The 27839-nt window shown below is 40.7% G+C and overlaps 1 protein-coding gene across 5 annotated transcripts in view; it reads left to right on the top strand.

The window, feature by feature from the left end:
• Nucleotides 1-20204, top strand: part of ST6GAL2 (ST6 beta-galactoside alpha-2,6-sialyltransferase 2) — a 95919-nt gene extending 75715 nt beyond the window's left edge. For 2 of the 5 annotated variants that reach the window (XM_017541112.2, XM_017541113.2), the window contains exon 6: nt 1297-6247. In XM_017541112.2, the coding sequence (XP_017396601.1) occupies nt 1297-1568 (272 nt within the window). In that variant the 3' untranslated portion in view covers nt 1569-6247. Of the gene's footprint in view, nt 1-1296; nt 6248-6501; nt 6512-14418; nt 16481-20193 lie in introns of those variants that run through there. The other 3 variants (XR_005202261.1, XR_005202262.1, XM_037742968.1) reach the window with 3 other exon arrangements.
• The last annotated feature ends 7635 nt before the right edge of the window (nt 20205-27839 follow it).

Raw genomic sequence — 27839 nt, 5'->3', positions numbered from 1 at the left:
AAACAAAGTAAGGAAACTGGTAGGAAGGAACTGGGAGAAAAACAAGAGGAATTGACCCAGTAACGAGGTTCTAACCATTGCTCTTGAGAGCAACTTTACTTCATAGAATTTGAACTGCATAATCAGCTTCTCTTTGTTAGGCAAGTGTTTTACTCTCAACTATGATACTGTATATGACTCTGACATCTTCTACACAGGCTATCCTTGCTGTCCCTGGAGCAGCATCCCTTCTCCTGTTTTCTTCTACCCCTTATCCACAAGGCAGCCCCATGAGCTTCAGGCTTCTCCTCCTTTGGGCAGCCCTTCTGGATCTCCTTGGCAAAATTAAGCCTCTTCTGTCTTCTCTCCCAATGTTCCTTACACAGGACTCCACTGGGATGGGATTTTGTGTTGCACTCATGGTTAATTAACTAGGGAATATTACTGTCATCTTCAGATAAATTTTGGCTATGACAGGAATAACTGTGCTCCTTTATATTTTTCATAACAAGGGATACCCTTTCAGAAAAGAGATAAGCATTCTTTTTTAACTTTCAAGTTAATGGTGGCACTGGTGGTGTTAAGAAAAGAAAGAAAGCCATTAACCTAGATCAAGAATAAAATTTACTCCACGATTAACTGTTATAGCTGTTTATTTGAAACATTAAAAAATTAAAACTTTAACCCTGATAATGCAGTGAGAAAAATAATTTTGTTAATATGAATCTAAACTCTGTGTCCCTCTAACTCCATTTTTTTCCATTGAGACAACTACAGTATTTTATAATAGCTGATCCATTGTACAGTTTAATGTTACAACTTTTCAAACAACTGTTTTGTAGTCAACTGATATTCAAGCAACTATTTTATAATCCAGTTTTTATAGCATTTGTTTCTTTGGAACATCACACTCCCACCATTGCAAACCAGATGTGACATGTGTATAGAATGTGATACAGGAGACTCTAATTTGGGGCTTGCAACTCTGTCCTTCACTAGAATATGATCTCCTTAAGTTCATTGACTTCTTTTCATCTCTCCTTGCTGGGTCCACAGTGATAAACTGAATGAGCGAATATATACATACACACACACACACACACACAGTATTACATTTTAATATGCCTCCATACTCCCTGAACTGTATACATACCTCTTAATAGAAGTTATAACATTGCAGATGTAACAATAACAAAAAAAGTGAGTGCAAAGTAAGTGTCTCTTGCCACAGTCATACCCCATCACCACCACACCCAAAAAATCATCCTTCTCATGTGGAGTTGTTCATTAGATTCTAATTTTTTGTTTTCATGTCAGGAATCCTCATCATGATGTCCATGTGCAGAGAGGTGCACGTGTATGAATACATCCCGTCCGTGCGGCAGACGGAGCTGTGCCACTACCACGAGTTGTACTACGACGCAGCCTGCACCCTCGGGGCGTACCACCCGCTGCTCTATGAGAAGCTCCTGGTGCAGCGCCTGAACACAGGCACACAGGGGGATTTGCATCGCAAGGGCAAGGTGGTTCTGCCGGGCTTCCAGGCGGTGCACTGTCCTGCACCCAGTCCAGTCATTCCACATTCGTAAAAAGGGTTACTTGGGAATCAATGTGCAATAAGGTACTACTGTTGTACTCAAAGTCACAAAAGAATACTTGAAGATAGATATTAGGCAATGTAGTTTTGAGTCTTTAAACTGTAATTTAGTGCTGGTCATGAGAATTCTTCTCTTTCTAAGCCATTGAGTATTTATTACCGCTTTGAATATAGAAATGGAATTAAAAAAAAATAAGGCTCAAGAAAGATGCAAAACAAAGGATAGCTGGAAAGAAAACACATGTATGGCCATGGGTATGATACCTCCAAAACTGTTAACAACTTTTTCTTCTGCAATGAGTACCCCTCATCAGGGTTAGTTTCAGTGACAGGTTTTGGTGATGCTCCTGACCATATAAAGTGGTTTATGTTTAGAAACGTTCAAGTTGAGGTGCAGCATTTACAGCATCAAGTACATCACTCATACATGCATCCATCATTAAATACCCTAGGTTTTATGACAAATGGTGAAATGATCACTCAGATATGTTTAACAGCAAAAATTCCCAGCTCATCTGTGTTTCCAACCGTTGCATTCTTCATCTCTGCTTCTCATTGCCCACTGAATGCTTTGCTTTCTGTCCATCAAAACATCAATCTTGAAAGGACCAAGGAAAAGCCAAATTCCAAATAGCACCACGGAGGAGACCCTTTGTTTCCCTGCATTATTTCATAACTCAACCAGAAGCATTAATATCACATCCTCCAGGAGGCACATCACTGGCAAGTAACACAGAATCACAGGGCTGCAGGTGCCCCTGGACACTTCCCAGCTCTGGCTTTTCTGCCTTGCGCCTCTCACCTGCAGATCTACCCCACAGCTTTTGCATAGTAAGTGACATACCTGACAATTGGCATAGCCCTGCTGGGGAAGACAGGGGACACCTTGCTCCTTCCAAACTAGAAGGAAGGATTTCGGAGCCATTGCTCTGTGCTTCTAGGGATGCACGCCTGTCTTTATTATGCGGGTTTGTGCAGGTTTCTATCAGCCTGCAGGAACTCAACAGTGATGAGTGCTGAATCTTCACTAAATCTTCCTACAGATGTTTAGGAATCCACTCCTTGCTTTCACAGATATGTTTTATCTCAGCAGCATGACAAAGACATATAATTAAATAATTTATGCGAAAGCATTGCTCATTAAGAAGGAAAATGTGTAGATGCTTCAGAGGGAAAGGCAGCTAGAGGGAAATTTCATCGCAATATGTTAGCTATATTCAGGGTTGATTTTTTTTTAATCTCAACTGTCACTTATACATTGAAATTTTTTTTTTGCTATAAATATAGTGAAACAGAATCATTTTGTAATACCTTAATTAAACATGCTATTATTTCAATGTATAACCAAGACATATCTCTGTGGTAGCGTTAAGATTTATTGCAATGACAATAGCAGCTTAATTAAATGCGTTCTCCCTTGCAAAGTGTATGAATGTCAGGAGAGTTTAGTGGAAAAGTTTTCTTTGTTTTGGGATTGGTTTCTTCTAGACTGTTCTCAGGACCACTTTCTTGAGCAAGAATGGCTTACAGAGACTGGCGGCTTATGTTTGGTTAGCCTATTCAGCACATCTGGAGCTGGATATCAAGACATCTCCTATAGCTTATTATAATAGTGAAGGAGAAATTGGAAAGTTTTAACCACAACAATATTCGATAAAAGCCCATTTTTAGAGCTTTGTTATTAAGTCTATGAGAAGGGATAGATAACCTTGTCTTACATATTACCTTATGTCTAAGTAGACATAGCTGAGCCATGTTCCTTTCTAATTTCTTGACAGAACTTGGTCTTGTCCTTGTGTTTACATGTGTGTAATAAGTTCAGCGACTCTGGAATATGAGTGAGGTGGCTCTGATGGATACTATTCCTCCTACAATCCTTGGATCTTTCTAAGTCTTCCCTGCCATTAAAATGCCCCTGGCCATTGAAGTTCCTTGTACAGTTTTGCAAGTGGTTTTGCTTGTAAGCATCCTTATTATCCAGCACAATGCCCCTTGGCTGACATGAGAACTTGGTTAGAGGAGAATTTATTGGGGTCGGTGTAAATATTCCAGTTCAAAAGCCTCAGAACCCCACACTTTAAAGACTTTTAAATAGCATTTTGTTATAATCATTGTACTTTTAAAAGAGTACTTTCAGTTTCATTGAGGCTACAAGAAAGACTGAAGAGTAAAGGAAATTTAATTACAATTTTTGGATTTATTATGGCCTTAAAGACTCTTGGAAATCAGGGTCTGTTCAACAGTCAAAAAATGTAATACATGCATTAAGATACTATTGACTGGGCATTCTTCTATAAAAGTTTAAGTTATTTAGCTCCTAAAAAAATGTTAGGCAGTAATAGTTAATGTGACAACTACTTCTAGTATAAGCCAAATGGGTCCTAAGTGGCAGTATTTTGCCAGACATTGACTAAATCCATACATGCCACATTGACTGAATTCCAATAAGCACACAGTTCTTCTGTGGAGTAGTTAACAATAAGTGGCACCTCACTGAATTTCTCCCAGGTTCTGTCTCTTCCAAAATCCTCCATCCTCTTTTGTGAAGGCAAGCTGATAAAAAATCCTCTTAGTGTAAGCTGAAGCTGTTAAGGATTCCTTTTTTCACTCTCAGGACCAACAAACATTCTTTTATATTTCAAGATAATTTCACCCATTGTTGTTGTTATCACAAAGAAACTAATTTTGACCAGCAATGGCAATTCAACCACATCTAGATTCTCCCTAACATATTTTTCTAGCCGGTCACACCAGGCAGGAGGGTAACCTTTAACAGACCTGGTGTTCTCATGGAATACCAATGCTAGTCCAGGGAGCTGACCTTTCCCACTATGTCCTTATAGAGCTGCTCTTACGGAGAACTTGTGCTCAGGACCAAGAGATGGTCAATTAAAAGTTGCATGTAAGCATCAGTCTTGTGCATTAAAATGGGCAAGGGAGGGGCTTTTACATTTTGAATTACCGGGTCTTTCCTTGTCTGCCTGAAGGCAGAGCTTTGAGAAACAGCACTTCCTGTGCCTGGTCCTCTTGGTCTTTCCACCAGACAAAAATCAGTCCTGGACTCCCCAGTAGTCCTCAGCCATTGTAGCCTTAGCATCTGCACCAGAAAGAAATGCTAAAATAATTGTCAGCATTTTCAAAATTAGGGAATCAAAGTAGCTGGGTCATTCTCTTAAATGTGTATGAGCCAATTCATTCTGCTGGGACAGATCAAACTTATGCTGCTCGCTGACTCTTCTGAGCAGTAACACATCTCCTGAATTAATTAGGTAGGTCCCTTTCAGGTGCATTAAGTGGGATCAACCTTAGATGAGCGCCAGTGTTTGATAGAAGAATTTCATACACGTGAATGCCATGATTTAAGTTCCCTCTCCAGTTTTTCTTATAGATCAACATGCAGTACATGTGGTCAGTTACCTGGTTGAATTTCTGATTAACCATGGTAAAAGACAGAGAAAGAGAGTGAGGTAGGACCAGGGGACTTATCAGAGAGGCATGAGTGAATCTATAGGCTAGGTAGCCTCCAAGTATGTTCTATTATATTGTCTGTTTCGATTTCTGATGACTTTCTGATAGTTTAGAACTCTTACCCAGTGGTTACATGACTGATCAAGGCAGCTCCATCTAGAAATTAATTGTTTAGGTAAAATGTGCCTGAGCTTCAACTTGTCTTTTATACTCTGGATATTCTCATTGTGAGATTATTATGCATGTTCTTGTCACTTGGGCATTATTTACACACTTGATAAATGAAAAATATTTCTCTGTCAGTACAGGGAAATAAAATATAAGTTCTTGTTCTATTAAATGAATGAAGCCTTTTGGTTAAAAAAAAAAAATCCAACATATTCCTGTTCACGCTTGAGCTCATTGAATTTAAATAATTAAAGACATCAATCTAGTTCTTAGTATAAAAATTATACATGTAGATATAGTTATATAATTGTGTATATACATATCTACGCACATGGTTGGTTTTATATTGTTCTTTTCATCAACATTTTTGACTAAAACCTTTACAATAAATTTTATTTTAATTATGCAACCACTTTTTAAGAGAAGGAAGCAAAGGTTATATGTCCTTCTGTTAAAAAAAAAAAAAAATTCAGTCCTCCACCAACCCCTTCCCACAGGCTCATACTCTGCACATCTTGGCTATGTTAAAATGGTCTGATAGAATTATTTAAAAGGCACTATGAAGGTAGAACACTACCTTAATATTGTATCCTTGTCAGAAGCCTGATTTCACACTGAACTTTGAAGGGAAAGCCCAAGGCTTTCAAAGATTGGAAGAAACATTTACTGGTTCTATGGAAAATACTTTTCTTGTTAGGTAGATTTCAAACAAAGAAATTGCATTGGTGGTGTTAAAATCTAACATTTATAACAAATCCTGTTTTACTCTAGAGGAAATACTTAGGCAATTCTTCCAGTGGAAACCAGTAAACTTTTTTAATAGCTATGGAAATTCTTTTGTATGATAATTTTTAAAATGAAATGTGTACTCTTCAAACTAATTAAGGCTTGAAGTTTTCCAGGAGTCACATTTTAAAAGTGTTTGTACACATTTTAACACTTTGATATTTTCTATTTTGGTTTTGTATATTTTTATGTATACACAATGTACAGACTTTTTTCTTGTAAATAAAACATGTTTTCATTTGTCTAGAAGTTTCTTGTTTTAATTCATAGAAGTTACACATACAAAATAGCAAGTGAGAAAATACAATCCATCCGTAGGAAAACAAATGGCAAAGCCGAAATCTAATTAGAAGACTGAGTGGCAACAGAAGGAACAGCAGCAGGCCTTCAGCCTTGAATATGGACGCAGCCTGGGCCTGAAACCAGAGGTGGATGGCAGGGGGTGGTGGTTTCTTCCTGGGATTAACTGCCACATGCAGGAGAATGAAAGTGGTGAAATCAAGTGGAAAAGGCATATTTAGGCTAACAAATCTTGATGTTGATTTAATAACCCAGCATTTTGATGAATTCGTGGCTTTGGGAGACTCTTCCTCAGCTTGGCAGGGCATTATGTCTTGGAAAACATAAATAAGTTATTAGAGGAAAGCCTAAAGACAGCTGAGTCACCTACAACCCACCACAATGTCAAATTAGCCTTGGTATTTTCATTCTTGTGACGTGAAGGGAAAATCAGTTAATTAGTCTCCTGGAAAGAAATTGTCGGTCATTTGTGCTTTCTGTTTAGAATGTGAGGAAATCCTCAAATCAAGGAAGTCTTTGGGGTTTTTGATGTGAGGACAACGTGAGCAGGTAGGAAATTCAAAGTCATCTATCACCTCAAACAGCGGTGCCGAATCAGAGAGGACTCCCATCACCTTTGTGCTGTTGTCATATTTCTTTCCCCACAGGATGACTGCTTTCTTCCAGGTAATTAAAACGTAGACATGCCTGCACCAGCCCTGATTGGGAAGGACTGGGGTGGATCACTGAAAGGATACTCTTCCATGCTCCTGAAGCAGCCAGGCATGCGCAAACCCCAGGAACTCTGAGGGGCACACACGGGAGACATGGTGTCCATTAGCACTAGATGCTGCTGGGAGGATTCAGAGGAAGAGAATGGAATTGTATAAGACACGTTGCACTCAAAGAGAGAGAGCTGGAGCTAGGGGAAGGAGGTCAAGTGAACAGCAGGGTAGGGAGAGAAGGCTAAAGTGAGAGGGAGTGAAGAGTAAGTCCAGGGGTCCCAGATGCCATTTGTATATCAAAATCATCAGCTCAGAAACAGAACTACCTCGCAACCAAAGGCATACCCAGTCAACCCCACTGAATGCACTGATGTGCTGTGTTCAAGAGCCCCTGGTGCACACAATGTGGTAGGGAGAAGGCTCTCCTGCATTAGATCTCTGCAAGCTCCTCATTGCCTAGAGCAGGATCTGGCCCACAGCCTACTTTTGTAAATAAAGTTTTATTGGAACACAGCCATGCTTATTCATTCACATGTCTATATAGTTGCTTTCACCCTACAAGGGCAGAGCTGAATAGTTGCAACAGAGACCTTGTAGCCACTATGCCTACCTTGCCCTTTACAGAAACGTTTTGCTGACCCCTGATCATTAATACAATCTGTGGAAAACTCTTTAGGCTGGCCTTGTGGTAGGCAATGTGCATGTAATCCTCAAAAGACCACCTTCTAAAATAGATATTATATTAGCCCAGGAAAGTTGAAGTCACAGAGGTTAGGTGTCACCCTATGACACACAGCCAAGAAATGACAGAGCCAGCCATGCAATCTAATCTCTGAATGGCTTCAAAGCCTTTGGCCGGGAGTATTGTGTTAGTCTTCTAACAGCTGTCTCACCCTGGGAGGCTGCCCTAATACTCAAAATTTCTAAAGAGGATCATTGCACTTTGAATATTGTGAGAAACTATGCTTTGAAATTTACAGAGACTAACACTGGACTTTTCTAGAGGATTTTCCAGTCCTCTAAATCCCCAGAGCCCTGGAATCTTTCTGAACTGCTTGTGTCAGTCAAGTACAATTTTTATTTTGTTATAAGAAGGCAGCCTCTCTGATTGTCACAGCCCAATCAATATAAAGAGTGCCTCTGATGTGGCGTAGAGAAAGTAGGCAGGAAAGATTGACATTCCACAAGCTCTATGCCCAGCCACCTCCTAGCTCAGTTGTATTATGCTGGAGAAACAAGCCATACTTAAGAATGAGTCACCCCCGAGAAACTGATCAGAAAAGTCAAAGCAAAAGAAAAAATCAATGACTTTGGAAAATCAATGACTCTTGTCATTGCTGGTTTATCATCCCTAGGATGGAAAAAAAGTTGGGGGCAAGAGGCATAGAAACAGCAACATATCCATTACTTTTTAAAACAATGCTGGCATGAAGAGGTTAAAAAGGATTTGAGAGAGCCCAGGAGGGTGCTAGAAAATCTAGAAGAAGACATCCAGGGGCCTCGGCCACCCACATGAGCTGAAGTAGAGGAAGAGCAGCCATGGTGGTGACTCACAGAACTCATTTTTAGGAATATTGTGCAAGCAATTGCATTCTCGGAATACTCTCTTCTAAAAACTGCATAGTAGGTACGGTGAGAAATGTTTTTCCTTAACTAAATTTATTTCTTACCTTGAATCCCCTTTTCAATGCAAGGTAAAAATTACCCTATTTCATCTCATCTAAGACATCACTAAGTATAAAATACACCATTCTTTTGCACCCCAGAACAAAGAAAAATGTAATCAAACTAGAACATGAGTCTCCTGTCCCACTTAGATGTGCACTGTGAAGCCCAGTAGCCATGAGCCGCATGTGAATTTGGCATAGTTGAAATGTGGCCAGTCCTGAATTGAGATGTGAAGCAGAAAATACAGGCTGGACTTCCAAGACTTAGTATGAAAGGTGAATGTAAAATACCTCAATAACTTTGTTATACTGGTTACATGTTGAACTGACATTTTCAATATATTTCTTCAAACAAAAACATGTTACTAAGAATAATTTGACCTTCCTTTTAATATCTTTGAATATGCTTACCAGAAGACTTAAAATTGTCTGTGCTCACATTATATTTCCAGTAAACAATAGTAACTTCAAACTTCTATATTTGTTGAAAAAGCTTTTTAGACTTATTTAGGCATAGGTTTTTCATTACATATCACCAAGAGATATAAGGGAAAGCACAACATGTGTGAAACTGATCAGTTAAATTATTCTTAAAACATTTATACTTACAGTAGTTCTCGTCTGAATCACTTTTTGAATGAGTCATTAATTTCTCTGAATTTTTTCCTATTTTTTAAATTATGCTTTAAGTTCTGGGGTAAATGTGCAGATCTTGCAGGATTGCTACATAGGTAAGCACATGCCATGGTGGTTTGCTGCCTCCATCCCCCCATCACCTGCCTTAGGTATTTCTCCCAGTGTTATCCCTCCCCACCCCTGCTATCCCTCCCCTAGCCCCCACCCACCTACAGACCCCAGTGTGTGATGTTCTCCTCCTTGTGTCCATGTGTTTTCATTGTTCAACACCCACCTATGAGTGAGAACATGTGGTGTTTGGTGTTCTGGTTTTTTGTCAGTTTGCTGAGAATGATGGTTTCCAGATTCATCGATGTCCCTACGAAGGACATCAACTCATCCTTTTTTATGGCTGCATAGTATTCCATGGTGTATATGTGCCACATTTTCTTTATCCGGTCTATCATTGATGAGCATTTGGGTTGGTTCCAGGTCTTTGCTATTGTAAACAGTGCAACAGTGAACATATGTGCACATGTGTCTTTATAATAGAACGATTTATGATCCTTTGGGTAGATACCCAGTAGATACCCAGTAATGGGATTGCTGGGTCAAATGGTATTTCTTTTTCTACATCCTTAAGGAATCGCCACACCATCTTCCACAATGGTTGAACTAATTTATACTCCCACCAACAGTGTAAAAGTGTTCCTATTTCTCCACATCCTCTCCAGCATCTGTTGTCTACAGATTTTTTTAATGATTGCCATTCTCACTGGTGTGAGATGGTATCTCAATGTGGTTTTGACTTGCATGTCTCTCATGACCAGTGATGATGAGCATTTTTTCATATGTTTGATGGTCACATAAATGTTTTCTTTTGAAAAGTGTCTCTTCATATCTTTTGTCCACTTTTTGATGGGGTTCTTTCTTTTTTTCTTGTAAATTTGTTTTAGTTCTTTGTAGATTCTGGATGTTAGCCCTTTGTCAGATGGGTAGATTGTAAAAATTTTTTCCCATTCTGTTGGTTGCTGGTTCACTATAATGATAGTTTCTTTTGCTGTGCAGAAGCTCTTAAGTTTAATTAGATCCCATTTGTCTGTTTTGGCTTTTGCTGCCATTGCTTTTGGTGCTTTGTCATGAAGTCCTTGCCTGTGCCTATGTCCTAGATAGTATTGCCTAGGTTTTCTTCTAGCATTTTTATGGTGTTAGGTCTTATGTTTAAATATTTAATCCATCTGGTGTTAATTTTCGTATAAGATGTAAGGAAAGAGTTCAGTTTCTGCTTTCTGCACATGGCTAGCCAGTTTTCTTAACACCATTTATTAAACAGGAAATCCTTTCCCCATTGCTTGTTTTTGTCAGATTTGTCAAAAATTAGATAGTTGTGGATTTGTGCATTTCTTCTGAGGCCTCTGTTCTATTTCATTGGTGTCTATCTCTGTTGTGTCAACTAACAGGCAAAACAACCAGCTAGTATCAAAATGGCAGGATCAAATTCACACATAACAATATTAACCTTAAATGTAAATGAGCTAAATGTCCCAATTATAAAACACAGACTGGCAAATTGGATAAAAAGTCAAGACCCATTGGTGTGCTTTATTCAAGAGGCCCATCTCACATGCAGAAACACACATAGACTCAAAATAAAGGGAGGAAGGAAGATTTACCAAGCAAATGGAAAACAAAAAAAAAGCAGGAGTTGCAGTCCTAGTATCTGACAAAACGGATGTTAAACTAACAAAGATCAAAAGAGACAAAGAAGGGCATTTTTTGTTTTGAGATGGAGTCTCACTCTGTCACCCAGGCTGGAGTGCAGTGGTATGGTCTTGGCTCATTACAACTTCTGCCTCCTAGGTTTAAGCGATTCTCCAGCTTCAGCCTCCCAAGTAGCTGAGATTACAGGTGTGGGCCAACATGCACAGCTAATTTTGTATTTTTAGTAGAAACAGGGTTTCATCATGTTGGTCAGGCTGGTCTTGAACTCCTGACCTCAAGTGATCAACCAGCCCCAGCCTCCCAAGGTACTGGGATTAGAGACATGAGCCACCACACTCAGCCAGTTTCTATGATCTTTCTGTCCCAAATTGTCTTCTGTACCACCAGAAGCAATGACAATCCATTACTTTTAAAGAGCACTCCATGACTGTTTCCAGGACTTTCTTCTAAGCTACTGATTCATTCTGTAATTATAACCGTTAAGTATGCCTGAAGATCAACAAAACAAATTTCTGAGCTAAGAATGATAATTTATTCCTCAAGTTTACAATTAATCTTCATTTGTGACTTAATAGTTTTGTCATTTGCTGGCATTATTAGGAGACAACACTAGAGGCCAATGGCTTAATAGAAAAATATGGATGGTATACTTTACATTGAGAAAAAAATAAGCAATTATAGTTTACCCTTGCAAATTAGGAAATGATTGCTATATTAATAAAGCAAGTTGTTGCTTTAATGTCTCCCAAATATAAGATTTGGGTTTTGCATCCATGATAGTTCAATAGGCTGTTTGGCCAACATCCTTCCACATGGGGAAAGTGGATACAGGTTTCTACACCTTGAGCTTCTTCCCCCTGCCTGATAGCTTCAGAGCCCTGCACTGCAGCCTCCACATGGGCCACCAGATGGAGAGAGAGCTGCAGGACCTCATGGACACTTTCAGGCCTAGCCTAGGATGGTGTGCAGGACTTCTGCCCACTGTGCGCTGGCCTGAAATCAAACACATGCTACCTATGTGACCTTGTGTGTATTACGTGATTTGGAAGATGATGTTGAATAGTAACAGCTAACATTTATTTAGCACTTTATTCTGTCCAATGTCCTGCCATATCGCACCACATGAAAGAAGATATTTAATATTTTTGATAAAGTAGCATTGATTTTGCATTTGACAAATGAGAAAACTGAGACAAGGAGAAATAACCTAGGTTACAGAGCTGGTAAGTGGCAGAGCCAATCTGGGTAGCTGGCTCCATGGCCCTTGCTCCCTTTTTTGTGCTGCTACTGTGTTATTGATTGTTAAAAGGAGCCTGCCCCAAAGCCCTATTAGCCACCAGACGTACTAAACAGACATATTTAATGGACAGTATGAGACAAATAAAGGGTATTTAAAAATTAGCCTTTGTCTCCCTCTCCCAAGGAAAATAAGCCTGGAAAGTAGAAAATAACACCCATGGTTGATACTGAACACCCACTATGTAGCAGATGCTACACCAACATTACCTCATTAATTCTCACAACATCCTTGGAGGATAGATATCATCACCCCCATTTGATATACAAGGAAACAGAGGCTCTAGGAGACTCTCTTACTTCATCCAGATCACTGTGGCAGGACAGTATATGAGCCCAGGTCCTTTTGCTCAAAGTCCGTAATACATTCATCCCACTTTTCTGTGTAACGAACAAAGTCAATGCAGGTATAAAGATGAGGGCTTCCCTGTGTCAAAAACATGGGGACATCCACCGTGAATGGGATTTCCAAGAAGAGTGTCTTAGACGCTAGCTTTTTTATGTCCTAACTCAGTAAAAACATCATAGAATGACTGCAACCAAGCCTTGGGGAGTTCCATGTGGTCATGAAAGCCATGTCTACAAACAAAAGTGCATGATGCAGGAACTAACATGATGTAGTGTTAAGGGAAACAAGTAAGATAGAATACTGTATCTATGTTGTAATCTCATTCATATAGACACACATACATATTTCTCATAAATTTATACACAGATGTATGTATATGAGTCATACCTATATACTTCTATGACTTAAAAATCTTTAAAGATGGCCAGGTGCAGTAGCTTTGTAATATCTGTAATTCCAGCACTTTGGGAGGCCGAGGCAGGCAAATCACCTGAGGTCAGGAGTCTGAGACCAGCCTGGTCAACATGGTGAAACCCGTCTCTACTAATAATACAAACATTAGCCGGGTGTGGTGGCAGGCACCTGTGGTCTCAGCTACTCAGGACGCTGAGGCAGGAGAATTGCTTGAGCCCAGGAGGCAGAGGTTGCAGTGAGCTGAGGTCACACCACTACACTCCAGTCTGAGCAACAGAGCTAGAATTCGTCTCAAAACAAACGAAAATAAAAATAAAAATATTTAAAGATGCCAAAATAATTATAGCAATAGTTATTATCTCTGGGCAGTGGTTAAAAGGGTAGTTTTCATCTTGTCCTAATACCTTCTATCACATGCATTCTTTAAAGGGCAGTAAATATAATCACAAATTTTAAAAAGCAAATTTAGAAAATATTAGGGAAGATTTGGCATCTAGTGAAAGGAGACTGGGCTTTGATAAATGGGATGAGTGATCAGAGAAGAAAATCCACATCCTGATTTTTGTTTATTCATTGTTTTAATCCAAGTGTGATGAGGGCCAGAGCCCCAAATGTCCACAGAAACAGAGGCTGCATAGCACCCAGTGACCAGAATTGCATCTATATCTAAGGCCTTGTGGCAAGCACCTGGGATCACATTACTGATTAGAAAGGCATGGGTCAGTCCCTGCATCCCAAACTAGCTATGTGACCTTGTGGATATTACCTATTTTCTCTGAGTTTAGTTTCCTCATGTGTAAAATAGAGCTAATGACAGTACCTACTCACTGAATTATTGCAATTAATTTAGACACTGCATGTAAATTATTTAACACAGTCTGACACCTAGTGAATATGAATTGTTTGTGGTATTGTTATTATATTTTGATCTCCCCAGTCCAGTATATCTAAATAATTAATAGAGGAGAACACTGATGAATGCTAGACATTGCAGATAGTTGCTTTTTCAGGGAAATTTCATCTGCCTAAATTTTAAAATTGATATAAAACCAAGTCTTTGTGGTGATGATTTGTTTTCAAGGCTCTCTGAACAAAACTCTGCAGGACTCCTTTTCATCAAATGAGAAATATAGGTAAATATGTTTCTTGTTCCCGTGGTTTTTTTTTTTTTTTTTCCTCCATATAGAGGATCTGTGCCTGCCGTCAAGAGGTCTCTGATTCATGGCCTCAAGGACGGGGTCAAACATGTCTAAATGATTCTTGTCAGAATCTGCACTCTCACTAAACAAAATGAAGCTGGCAAATGGAGTGTTGTAAATAGCACAGCTACTGTCTGCGTTCTCTTCTTTCCAGCTTTGCACTGTATTGGAGCTTTCCCATGGTGTATTGGTTATTTTGCTGCACAACAGACTGTTGTGGCACAAAACAAGAGTGATGTGTAATTCCTCATGCTTCTGAGGTTTTGCTGGGCAGCTCCTCTGCTCACTTCTCCTGGCATGCTCCAGGGGCTGTATTCAGCTGGAAAGGCAGCTGACTGGATGGTTCAAGATAGTCACATGCACATATTCAGCAAGTAGCATTGGCCATCACCTGGGTTCCTTCCTTTCTGCTCCATGGATCCACCCAGGCTCCACTCTCAGCAGACCTCGAGGCAGAGTCCTAAGAGGGTAAAAGGGAGAAAATGATAAAATGACCCCGGAAAAGGGACATGCATTGAGATGGGATGATTTGTGGCTGTGGAGCAGTTCACCACACTTGAGTGTGAGCCCTCACTTCTTCAGCAGCAAGCCAATTGCTCCTTGCCCAAGTCACTGTACTTCCATTTTCCCATGACTTTATCCAAATTGGGAGCAAGATTCCCACACATAGGAAAGCAGAGAGATGTTCTCCCACAGGACAGCCTGCAGTTGACTCATTGTTGCCAATGCAGCACATTGGGGTCCCTCTTACACGGCAGAAAAGAAGCTGTGCAACCCATCTCCCGAGAATCGTCGATCCATTTGGGTCTTGGTAAGACTGTCAATCAGAGGCACTCAGAGGAGATTTCAAAGATAAAAGAGTGTGAAGGGCCATAAGTTTCTAGAGGCAAATGGGGGCAGGGTGTGAGCAGATGCATGATTCACAGTGGCTTCCTAGCAAGCTCTGGAGACCACCCCTCCCCCGCCCACTTCATTACTTCCACGAGAATAATGGCAGGAGCTTGCCAGAAGTTCTGGAGAATTATGGGGCCTTCCTGGGGTACACTTAAGAACTTCCCTCAGGTGTGCCAGCTTGAGATCGCTGGTAGCAGCTTCCCCAACCTTCACTCACATAGTTATTCCAGCTGTTTGTGCAAGCCACTATTTCTTTACATTAAAACCTCTCAACCTTGAGTGCATCATGTGGCTTCTGTTCCCTACCTGAATGTTGAAGGATACAATTTTTCTTACCAGAGGATTCCTCAGATCTGACCAGATATGAAGGTAGTGGAGATCTATCTCATTGCCAGTGGAAAATGGGATGTTTGCCACACACATGTTGTGGCAAAGCCATTGAAGTTCTCAAATGCAGTTAGTTGCCTGGAACCAAGTGCCTATAGAAGGCCAACTATGGGAAAGTGAGCAGCTGCTACATGGAATGTTCTGATGCAAATGTAGAGTCCAAGGTTTAATATGGGGCTTAATGGTCATTTCTCACTGGACTGAAGATTTGAGGAAAAGGCAGTGACATGCTTGTCGCTTTAAATTCTCATCTTAAGGCATGCATAGAGAGGTTCTATAGCTGTCCTCAAGAAACCCCTTATTTCTCAAAGCCAAACAACCAGGACTCAGGGAAACTAAGCAAGACAAAATTGAATCCTGAGAGTGGTTGAATTATAATACAAATTGAAATTGCAGTGTTGCCTGGTGTCTTACGTAAAGTTAAAGTGTTGATCTGGAAAGAATGTCCCTGAGATTAGAATGCAATCAGTATGATCCTATTCCTATGATTCTGAGGACCTTGAATCATCCTACGTCCCAGCAAGCCTCCCCTGCCAGAGTAGCCCTTTCTCCCCAAGCAGAGTAGGTGAGCCTCCTCTTACTTGAAGGCTGTATAATACCTCATCTAAAGTAGTTACCTTGCAGGGGTTGACAATTCTCCCTCAGACCCACCTCACCAACTCTCAACACTTTCACATCTGTATTTAGAATCTAATAACAGCTATGGATTCATTGTGGACCATAGGAGGAGAGATATAAAAAGTGATCTCAAAAGAGATTCTATATGTGATATGGTTTGTTTCTGTGTCCCCACCCAAATCTCCAATTGCAATTCCAAATGTTGGGGGAGGAACCAGGTGGGGGGTGATTGGGTCATGGGGGTGGATTTCCACCTTGCTGTTCTTATGATAGTGAGTGAGTTCTCATTAGATCTGGTTGTTTAAAAGTGTGTAGCACTCCCCACTTCACTCTCTCTCTCTCTCCTGCTGCCATGTGAAACTGTGCTTGCTTCCCCTTTGACCTGCTGTCATGATTGTAAGTTTACTGAGGCTTCCCCAGCCATGCTTCCTATGTAGCGTATGGAAATGTGAGTCAATTAAACCTTTCTGCTTTATAAATTGCCCAGTCTCATATAGTTCTTTACAGCAGTATGAGAATGGACTAATGCAATATGCATCAAAATAATTGTAACATTTTATTGGTTTACATTGAGTGTAACCCGGTGAATATGTATAGAAATAGATTCTGAAATAAGATTCCTGGTCAAATCTCTATTTGGCCATACTGTTTCAAACTGCTTCCCAAGTTATCCATCAGGCTGCCAGATCTGAATGGATGCCATGGTTATAGAAGGCTCTGCAGTTAATCCAGCCGTCAGGGCAGGATGCGTTACATAGAGGCCATATGTCTAGCAGGTCTGGTGTGGGCATTAGCAGTCCCTGATAGAAGATTACATATGGAAAATACCTTAAAATTTTGGAATAAGATCATACTCTCCTCTCCTCTCCTCTCCTTTTAAGAAATAACACCTGACATGCTTCTGGGCCATGGTAGCGTGTATGTAACTCAAGATGCACAATAAGAGTTGGTTGTTCTCTAAGTCAGTGGTCCCCAACATTTTTGGCACCAGGGACTGGTTTTATTGAATACAATTTTCCCACAGAGAGAGGTTGGGAGTTAGGATGATTTCAGGATGAAACTGTTCCACTTCAGATCACCAGGCATTAGATTCTCATAAGGAGCACACAACCTAGATCCTGTGCTTGCATGGTTCACAATAGGGTTCCTGCTCCTATGAGAATCTAGTGATGCTGCTGATCTGACAGGAGGCAGAGCTCAGGTAATAATACTCACTCACCTGCCACTTGCCTTCTGCTGTGAGGCCTGGTTCCTAATAGGCCAGGGACCAGTACTAGCCCACAGCCCAAGGATTGGGAAACCCTGCTCTAAGCCACTGAACCACAAAGCTGAGCATGGTAGGTGCTGTCCATCATCAAGTTGAACTGCTATGTGGGAAATTGGGCTTAAAGGCACAAGTAAGTTGCTGGAATAAGTGGCTCCAACTTCTGTGCACCTCCTCCTCTTACACCGACACCTTTTCCTCATCTCACACCTGTGTCCCAATAGAAAGTTCCCAGTGACCAGTGAACTGAGGAAAAACAACAAAAACAAAAAAGAGCTCTTGACTTCATTTTCATATGGTTCTGCTGGCATTTTTGAAAGCTAACAGCTGAAGCTCTATGGCACCACAGGGGAGTGACCTCAAGGGCAGTGGGAAGTGGGGTACTCCCAGGCTTCTTCACTATGCTGCAAGGAGAGGGGCCAGAGGTATGGAACCACATTGAGTGAGAGGCTATGGCTAATGGCATCACAGGATGTTCAGGGACTTGGAAGGAACAAGAGTGAAAAATCAATGACAAGTTGCTATGGGAAAGAGTACTTAAATGGACTTTTCTGAAGTCACAGAGCATGAGGACATGGGTCCCCTGGAAATTCTTCCCAACTATGGTAGAGGTCGCTCTTATTAAACAGCAGAGTAAGGTAGCCTGATGAGTGAATGTCAGTCACTCTTTCTGCCACCTCCCCAAAGTGGGCCCACTAGACCAGTATGTGAAGTGATCATACTGAGAGATTTTATGGTCAAGTATGAGCTCAACGATAAGGGCTTTCCCTTACCAAAGCTGACCTGGCCACAGCATCTACTGAGTGCTGACCTTGACTGGAGGTAACACCAAGCCCTCTCATTTAGCAGCTTTCTTTCTGGCAGTTAGCTGGCCAGCTTATTGGGTATACTGCACCTGCTCCCACATCACAGGAGGTGGAAGCAGAGGAAAGGATGCATCTTCCCTGGAATTATTACTTTCTCTGAATATGGATTCACATTCCCTACCTGCAATATCTCTGCTGGTGCCTCTACTGGACTTTTAGAAGACCTCATCCACTGTCGTACCGTTCCACAGGGCAAGTCTTCTGACCAGTTAACTCATTTTACAAGGCAGGAAGTGTGGTGATGAGCTTATGCCCATGAAATCCACTGGTTTTACCATATGCATCATCACTACAAATTGTAGCATCAACAAGCTAATAGCAATGTGACCAGGGACCAATATATATTGTCATTTTGCCTGTAGCTAGAACACACGGATCAAGGAACTTCTCATAAACTGCTAGCAAAATATTGACTCCCCCTTTCTGCCTCATTGACCTTGGGCATTAGTTATGGGACTCATTGATGCCAACGGAGCACAAATAGATGTGCCTAGGTCTGAGTCATGCATTTTTCTAACCTCATTTTTTTTTTGTTGATTAGAGACATTTTGCATTTAAAATAAAGGCCACAATTTAATTCCTTGTTACTGCAGTTTTATTCTTACAACCAAAAGAAGCCTAGATGATTCACCCAAATCTCCATTTGGATTTGATGTTTCCTCCTTAGGAGAGAGTCTGGCAGTGGATTCTAGCCCATTACTGAGAAGTGACTGAAGATCTTTCAGGCTTGTTACCACAATCCATGACTTGCCTATGTTCCTTCCCTCACCAGATATCTTACAGGAGATCCCAAGTGTACAATCTGTCATGATTCAGTGCTAAACCATTTATTGTGCTCAATTAAATGCTTATCAAGAATGATGCAGGTGCTAATGGGATGTGTATGCAGGATCAAGCCTTGACATTTTGATTTATCTTTTTGCTGGCTAGTGGCAGTGGAAAGGTGCTCTGGGAAGGTTAAGAGTCAATATGTTGCCACTGCTCCAGGGGGACTTAGCAGAATAGTAACATGGACGGCTGACCCTGGAGTTTCTAAAAGACAGCATTTGAGATTAAAAGCTTCATGAGCCAAAATGTCAAGTTTGTAATTACTTTCCCAAAGGAGTGAGCTGATAGTGTATTATATTCCCCAAGCTTTAATTGCAGGCAGTACTTCAATGGCAGACAGGAATACCTGGATATATGTGAACAGCCTTGATGGAGAAAAGTCTCCTCTTCCCACTCCCCACCCCACAAAGAAAAATAACAAAAGCAAAACTCCAAGGCTATAGGGCATGAAAAATCTCTTCTTTGATATTCTATGCCCTATCCAAAAGTGCTGAGAACAAGCTTCTCTTTCCTAATTGTGGTCAGCATTGTTAGTGCTCTCCAAAATCCAGGTTCTTTCCTTTGGGAGTACAAAATAATTCTATTCTGAGGCTAAAACATATGTTTCCGTCTTCATTTGCAAGGTGTTGCATCCTAGAGGAAGAAACATGCTAGGTGAAGGGGATTGTATGGGAACTTTGGGTACTCTGGGTTGTGAAAGTTCAGAGCTGTCATATAATTTCACATGTATAAGGCCAGCAAGTACGTCAGTATGAGATATTCAGATTGGGGAATGGGCAAGGATGGAGGGAATCCTGTGATAGAAGGATATGTTCCTGGGGCTAAAAAGCAGTCAGCCTCAGGTATTAGAAGAGTGAGTGGGAAGTTACTGGGCATGAGTAGTTTCCCAGAAGCCTTGACCCAAGATACACACAAAGACTTCATTTCCCAACCTTCCTTGCAACTGTCAGTAGTCACATGACTGAGGTTAGCTAATGGAATGTGAGCAGAGATGGTGCACACCATATCCACCCATGGCCTCTACAAACTTGCCACATTGCATGTCCAAGCATTTTCCCCCACCGCAACCAAGTGACAAAGGCTGTGTGACCTTGGGAAGCCACTCTTTGAAAATGGCAGACCTTCCATCAGCCTGGGTTCTGCAACAATACAGATCCCTGTTAGGTCAAGAAAAAAACTTTGGTAAAATGGTTACTTAACACAACTTGGAAAGAAGGAAACCAGTTGAAATGCTGCTTGCTGTTGCATTTAACATGATACAAGAAAGAGAAGAATTTGGAAATTTCTGGTCAGTTTACAAGCAAAAAAAAAAGGAGAAGGGAGAGAGAGAATAGAGAATGTGCATAAATTTAGGGTCTGGCAGAGTTAAAATGAGCCGAAAATATCTAGACCACACATTTTTAGGAAAAAGACTAAAAAAGGCTTCCAGCAATAATGACCCATTAAGTTTTCTCAGTTAAGTGACTTGTCCTGTGGCAAGTATCAGATCAAGGGTGAGACTTTTTCTTACCCTACCCTTACCAGCGGTTCAAATGGCCTCAGAGCAGCTGCCATTACACTGAGGCCATATGGAGTCCAGGAAGAAAATTAATTCAGACTTGATAATTACATCTGGGAAAAGTCTTGTGTTCCTGACACAGGACAGCATGGAGTCACCCAGATTAGAAGGCAGCCTTCAGAGATTTCAAAGAATTACCTTGCCAAGAAGGTTGGACAAACAAAAACAAACACCTTGGATGGTTTGAGTCTTACTACAACCTTGGCTCCTCAAACTCACATAAGCAGAAAGTGAGCGGTGAAAGTTCATGGTCCCTAAGAGGATATCCTTTCTCATACTCTGAAGGTCCCTTCTGCTGTGAACACATAAAATAATGAACAAGAAAGCCCTTCCAGAGGACAGAAGCACAAAAATCGATGGACAGGGCAATTCCTTCTAGGCTACACAGGAGAAACAAGATCGAATCAAGAACTTTGCCCCATGCCAGAGCAGAGGCTTGCAATTCCTGCCTGTAAGGATTTTACCATTGTTATGTACCAATGACTGCTGCATGTGCAAAACTATTCCCATTTCAACAGGTATATTTTTGTTGTGGTTATCTTATTCCTGCTTCAGCATTAGGAGTGAGTGTAATGGGGGGATGCCTGGCAGGGTAGGAAGAGGATAACTTGTCCTTTAGTTTGTCAAACCACACAAAGCTACTTTCAGACCTGATAAAGTAGACTACACATAACTGGGAGAACGTGGACCTTTCTTACATGTATTGATTCTCAATTGCCTTGATGTGGTATCTGGATAGGTCTTAACTCTTCTCCTCTAGGGAGAGAAGAAGGTGTGTTCTCTACAGAAATAAGGATTGAATGGATATTTGGGGAGCAGAATGATGGACTAGGACAGAGATTGCTGGCATCACACCAGGCTTCATGTTTTGTTCTGCCTTTTGTATACTCAGATAGACAGTGTCTCCCAGTCTTCTTTACAATTAGATGGGGCAGCATGACTGAGTTCTAGCCAATGCAATATGACTGAAAAAGCGATAGGCACCAGTTACTGGGCTGGTCTGTAAAAACTTCTCATGTGTGATGAGGCTCCAGGTTTTTTCCTTACTGGCTGCATGGAGCCAAGCTCCCCAAAAGTCCTAAACTACTTAAGAGCTGCAATATGAGCAGGAAACAAGTTTAGACTTGTTTTAAGCCAAGTATATTTTGGCTTAAATTTTAACCCCATGTATATTTTGGGGTTGATGTATTATTCCAACTAACATTACTCTAAATAATGCACTGATTGTCCCCTTCTGTTTTCCCAATTCCCTAGGCCACTAATCAAGATTGAACTTATAAATATGTAGTTAATTACAATTTTACCAATAGTTGGATGGCCTCTGTCTCCTCCACATAGCCCCTTTGTGTTCCATTACCCAAAGCTCCTCTGTTGGAAATATTTTCTTCAGTTTACTTTATTGTTGAGCTCAGGCAAAGCAGTTAAACTCTCAAGTCTCAAAACCATGGGGAATAATAGCAGAAATGCCTTACATGGCTATGGGGGGAATGACTAAAATAAAATCTAGCCCATATTGAGCACAGTGCCTGATACACAATACATATAAAGGGAAAGCCTTTTTCTCTGCATTCTTAGGTTCAAACCTTTAGACTGTAATTTAACTGACAAAAGATTAATAAGAGAAACAGCATACAATATTTATAATATATTTTATGTGCAGAGAGGCTTCACAGAAAATAAGTAAAAACCCAAAGAATATTAAACTTGGGGGCTAAGATGCCATTTTAACAAAGGGTAAGAAATTGTGGAGAAGTAACTAGAAAAAAGAAGGAAGTTTGGGGTTCCATAATAAATTATGGGAAGAGAACTAAGAAATACGTGGGGAAAACTAATGGAAGATAAGAGTTATTTTAGTAAGGTTCATTTATGTAAACATCTCAGCGCCAGTTCTCTGTCTCTGGTGATAAGAGTTGCTCTCATCCTGGAATGGAGACTGGAGTGTGGGGTATTTTAGGCCACCTGCACAAAGGGAAATTTAAGGTACCCTGGGGACTCTGCTTTTAGGCAGAAAGGGGGAGGGCAGAGAACCTTTCTTACATGTATTGATTCTCAATTGCCTTTAGCTCAAAATAACCCTCATGCCAAAGTAGTATATTTTGAAGTGGCATATTCTGGACCTCTCTGTGCATTCAGTAAATTCTCTGTATGTTCAGTAAATATGATTGTTATTGTTATCTTAAAGAGACCCATATTCATTTGAAAATTCCGCTGATCTGAATTCTAAGAGGGTAAACACCTTCAAATGGTGAAATGGGTATGATTCCATCATGCCTGAGTAGGTGACTTAAGACTTGCTGGGGACCCAGATGGGGAGAATTTTGGGTAAATGAGCAGACATAGAATTGAACCTGTGACTTGTGAGAAGGTGTGGGAACATTACAGCAAAATCACCTGTGGTAAGATCCAATGGCAGAGCCAGGCAGGAGTGAGACAGTAGTCATTTCTGACAGTTGATCTTCATCTAAAGCAGACATTTGGTAGCTGAGGGGGTCAGGAAACTAGGTTTTGGAATAAACAGAGTCATAAAAGAGTAGCAGGGATGTGGGAGAAAACAGTTTAAAAAGTAAAAAACTAAGCCGTGGGAACCTAGATACTTGGGAGCCAGTCTCTCAATCTATGTTTGTTCTTTGCCTGAAGCCAGAACAAGACCCAAGTAAGGTCAGTGAAGGAGTGTGGGAGACAGTGAGAGGTGACATCTGAGATAGAACCAAGCCAGTCAGTAAATCAGTCAAGTGAGGCAAAAAGACCTAATATAGTTAGCTCCAGAATTTCTAAAATTTTAAAATAAGAATGCCTTGGGAGCAGTAATCAGGTTGGAAGTTGCATTAGTGTTACACAATACTAAGAAGAACTAAATATTCACATAAAAGACTAGTAGGTGGTGTTTGTTCTATTTTACCTAAAATTTAGAGGCAGTTTGTAGAGTGAGAGTCCCTGGGTACCTAGTTCCCCATATTGCCAGAAACAGAAGTCTGAGACCAGACTTCTAGTTTATAATGAAAAGCCACATTTTGTTGTTCTCAGCCAAGCTTCATAGACCCCAGAAATTACAGACATTTGCTTCAGATTCAGCTTTCTCATCTCCACCGAGATCTATGTTTTCATAATGCAGCCCTCAGGCCACTCATATTCTAATACAGGTTCTTAGGCCACAGTCCTAGACCCCCTGAGTCAGAACCTCTGGCTGTGGAGCCCAGAAATCTGTATTGTTTACAAGTCTTTTAGTGATTTTTATCACTAGGATTTGTGAGCTATTTGTCTGTGCAATACTAGATGCTCAATAAATGTTCATTTGTTTTTCCTCCATATTTCTAAAGAACATTTGAAAAGATTCTTGCCCCTACAGAATTATCTCCCAGCTTCTGCAAAGCCGAGTATCAGAAAGAAATTGAAACTGATTTCTTCACTTGCATATAAATATCTGCTATTGTCTGAATGTTTGTGCCCTCCCACAAATTCCCAATTATCAGCGTGGTGGTAGGAAGTATGACCTTTTAGGAGGTGGTGAAATCACGAGGGCTCTTCCCTGATGAACAGGATTAAGAACCTTACAAAAGAGGCCTAAGAAAGACCCCTGCCCCCTCCACAATGTGAGGACACAGCCAGAAAATGCCTTCTATGAGCCAGGAAGTGGGCCCTCGCCAGATACCAACTCTATTGGCACCTTGATCTTAGACTTTCCGGCCTCCAAAACCGTGAGAAATAAATTTCTATTGTTTGTAAGTTACCCAGTTGTGATATTTTGTAATAGCAGCCCAAAACAGACTAAGACAATACCACTTCCCTGGCTGTTTCCAAAGGAACTGTGTTCAAACAGTTATCTCTTTTATTTTACATAACTCCAACCTGTAAAATGATCACGAAAAGTCATTCTGAGGGTTTTATTCGCTTTTGTGTGTTTCATTGGCTTTGTATCTTCAGTGCCTGGCACACAAAAGGTACACAATGAGTGCTTATTGTCGTGTATTGAGTTTTAAAGTAAGACTCAAACTAGAATCTCAGCTTTGTTTATTGGTGCACTTCTACTAATATCATTCATCATTTATCAGAAGTTCTGTAGCGAAAGTTCAGCAGCTTTAGCCTCTCTTATGAAACAGCATTGTTCTTAGTGTTCCGTGCACTTCACTAATCCTTGTGGCTCAGTAATATATAATTACCAGAGCAAGCTTTGCATCTGTATGAGCACTTACTGCATCTATGCATGCCTATTAAGACATGCCACCATTTTTAGCAATAGGAGAAAATATATTAAAATTGCCATGGAGACGTTTATGAAATGTGTCCCAATTAAGACCATCAATTGTGGATTCATTTTTGATCATTTCACTCTAACTACACTCCTAAAATAATTCTTCAATAGGATACTAGTTTTCATCACTCATAATGGAGAAAGAAAATATCAGAAAAGGAAAATACCAGAAAAGGAAAATAGATTTTATGTGGATTTTCGTGTGATGCACTCAAACCCCTCCACCATCAGAAAAAAAATAGCATGTACTATGTACCAGGTACCATTCTAGCAGATGGGGCATTCAAGGAAGAGAAACATAAGATCCCTGATCTTTGAGCCTCTCATAGGAGAGATATAAGTATGTCCAAATAGACACCAATGGACACCACTGCTTGCTTGCTCTCTCTTGCTTACCCCACACTAGTTAATAGCATGGATCCAAGGGAAGGAAGAGGACACAATATACAGCACCGTGAAGAGTGGCATGCTCTGTTAACCACCCAGAGTCAGTCAGGAGAAGCAGTGGGCTGGTAGATGGAAAGCAATGGTTCCTACTCTTAGGGAATGCTGTCTCTAGAAGAGAGAAAGGAACTATAGTACCATCAGCATTTCCCTAAGAAAGAACAGTGCATACATGTTACGTTGTGAATGGAACACAGGGTGGGTTGCCTGGCTAAAGCCTGGTATACAGGACAGGGTCAGCAGTCATCTGTCTGGTTGGCTTTAGCACTGGGGTTTCCCACAGCCCTGGAATGAGCACCATGAAAGCATCCCCGACCTCTAGAAGCTCACAGTACAGTTGAGATGACAGAACAAATGAACTGTCCAATTAGAGCACATGGAAGAACCAAACTGCAGTGATGATAAGTGTATTGTCCAGTGGCACTCCCGACTAGCAGTGTGTCAGCTGGTAAATTGCTGAGGCTCCCTTGGTCTCTCTTTTTTATTACAATGAGGATATACACATGGCCCCAACTTTTTGGGTTGTGGTGTTCGATGAACGAACCTGGATAAAGTTCTTGGGAGGCAGGCAGCACACAGTGGATGCTCCACAAGTGTGAGGTCTGCCTATTCTTTGCTGAGCAGCAACCACAGAAACCACACTGCTCAGACAAATACTGTGCCTGAGAACTAAATTAAAAGAGATTCCCAAACAGCACTCACTTCATGCTATAAGAGAAAGAGGTGGTGGTTTTCAAGAGCAACAGCAGCCATTCATTACTGTGCAGGGAAGGCATCATTACCTTCCTGTTAGGAACAGGTTTGTAAGTGAGTGTGTTACTCCACAGGTGGGGGCTAGTGACATCAGGCCATCCTCTCCAAGATCAGTGGCAAAAAGACAACAGTCAACATGATATGCTTTTTTCTCAAAAGAAAGACTCCTAATTCTTTCCCATGAAAACCACACTTAAATAGCAGCCTTGTTGAATTAAATGCATCTTAGGGCTTAATTTAAAGAGAAAATAAGGTTTGCCACAGTAATTAACCAAAAAAGGGACAAGATGTCTTAGAAGAGAGATTCAAATTATCCCAATACTGAAGTTAATAGGAATGCTTTTTTGCTTTTCTCCCTAGAGGTTATGTCGATCTGGCAAATTAGCAATGTGCTTCCGCTCATTGATATTCTATGCCAAGAACTTCTACTGCAAGATAAAATAATGTGACTGTGGAAGTAGACCCTACAATGCCTTTCCCTGAGTTTCTCTAGGGGGTGTCTGGTTTATTCACCCTTCCCTTTCTCAGCCTAGAGATTCCTGAGCACGCATCCATGAACTCCTATTGTAAGAGAAAAGGTAGAGTGTAGGGTTAATTTTCATTCCACAGGCAAGAAAGTCAAAGAGTCATAGCCTAAGGAATAGTCATAAATAACCAAGCAAACAGCCAGTGTGAGGAAAACCCAGGGACACCCAATTGCTACATAGTACCCCCCGCAGCCCAGCCCTAGCTCCAGGAAGCCTGACTTCCCTTCTGCCAAGCTTTCTTTCCTTTATTTATTCATCCATTCATTTATCATTTGTCAGATTTTGAATGGGCAATTATGTTTCAGGCACTCTGCCACTCATTGAGGGTACAGGCATAAATTAGATAATCACTGTGTGTCTTTCAGGTTAGGTGTTCCCTAGCTCTAGTCTTCCATAAATCTGTCCACCTCCCTCAGAAGCCCAGTTATAAATTCTATCTTTGTTGTTCCTTGAATACTGATATTTTAGTTAAGATGTCCTTTCATTTTTTTCTAGATCTACTTAATAGACGTTTCATATATTAAGCTGAGTACTTTTTCAGAGGATCAAATCCAATCTCATAGCTTGAAATTCAATCTATATACCTACAACTACCAAACAAATTGTTTACCTTTTGGAATCTAGACTTGTTTATTCAAATGCTTGTAGATCTCTACATCTAATAGAGATATCAAAGTTAACATATCCAAAACTGACCTACCAATCTTTCCCCCCAAAACCTCCCACAGACCTCCGTCTTCATAAATACAATCTCCCTTCCTCCATTTGCCCAGAAAAGGAAGAATAAAGTCATCTTTGACCCTTCTCTTTCACACATACCCTCATATCTAATTCAGTCACAAATGTTGCTAGTCTTCTATGTTTGTGAGATTTTGGACATTGCCGCTGGTCTAAGCCATCATCCCCTTTTCTGAGAAATATTGAAGCATCTTTCTAATTGGTCTTCATGCTTCTTTCTTGCCTCCCTTCTGTGTAACAACTTGGAAAAAGATTGCTCCAAACTCATCACAGGTAAGCATTAAAAGTGTTTGCTTATAAAGAATGTTGAAAATGTCTCATAATCCAGTAGGTTTTGTATACTATTGCTGTATTAACTGGGTGAAGTTCTTTCCTGAACTTCAATATATGGTAGCTCAGCAAAGAAAATCACACCATGCTTTGGACTTAACTTCTAGGGAGTCCCATTA

Source organism: Cebus imitator, unplaced genomic scaffold (assembly GCF_001604975.1).
Source record: "Cebus imitator isolate Cc_AM_T3 unplaced genomic scaffold, Cebus_imitator-1.0 Scaffold131, whole genome shotgun sequence".
NCBI classification, from domain to species: domain Eukaryota; kingdom Metazoa; phylum Chordata; class Mammalia; order Primates; family Cebidae; genus Cebus; species Cebus imitator.
Note: the sequence above shows the minus strand (reverse complement) of the source record. Positions and strands in the feature narration are given on the sequence as shown.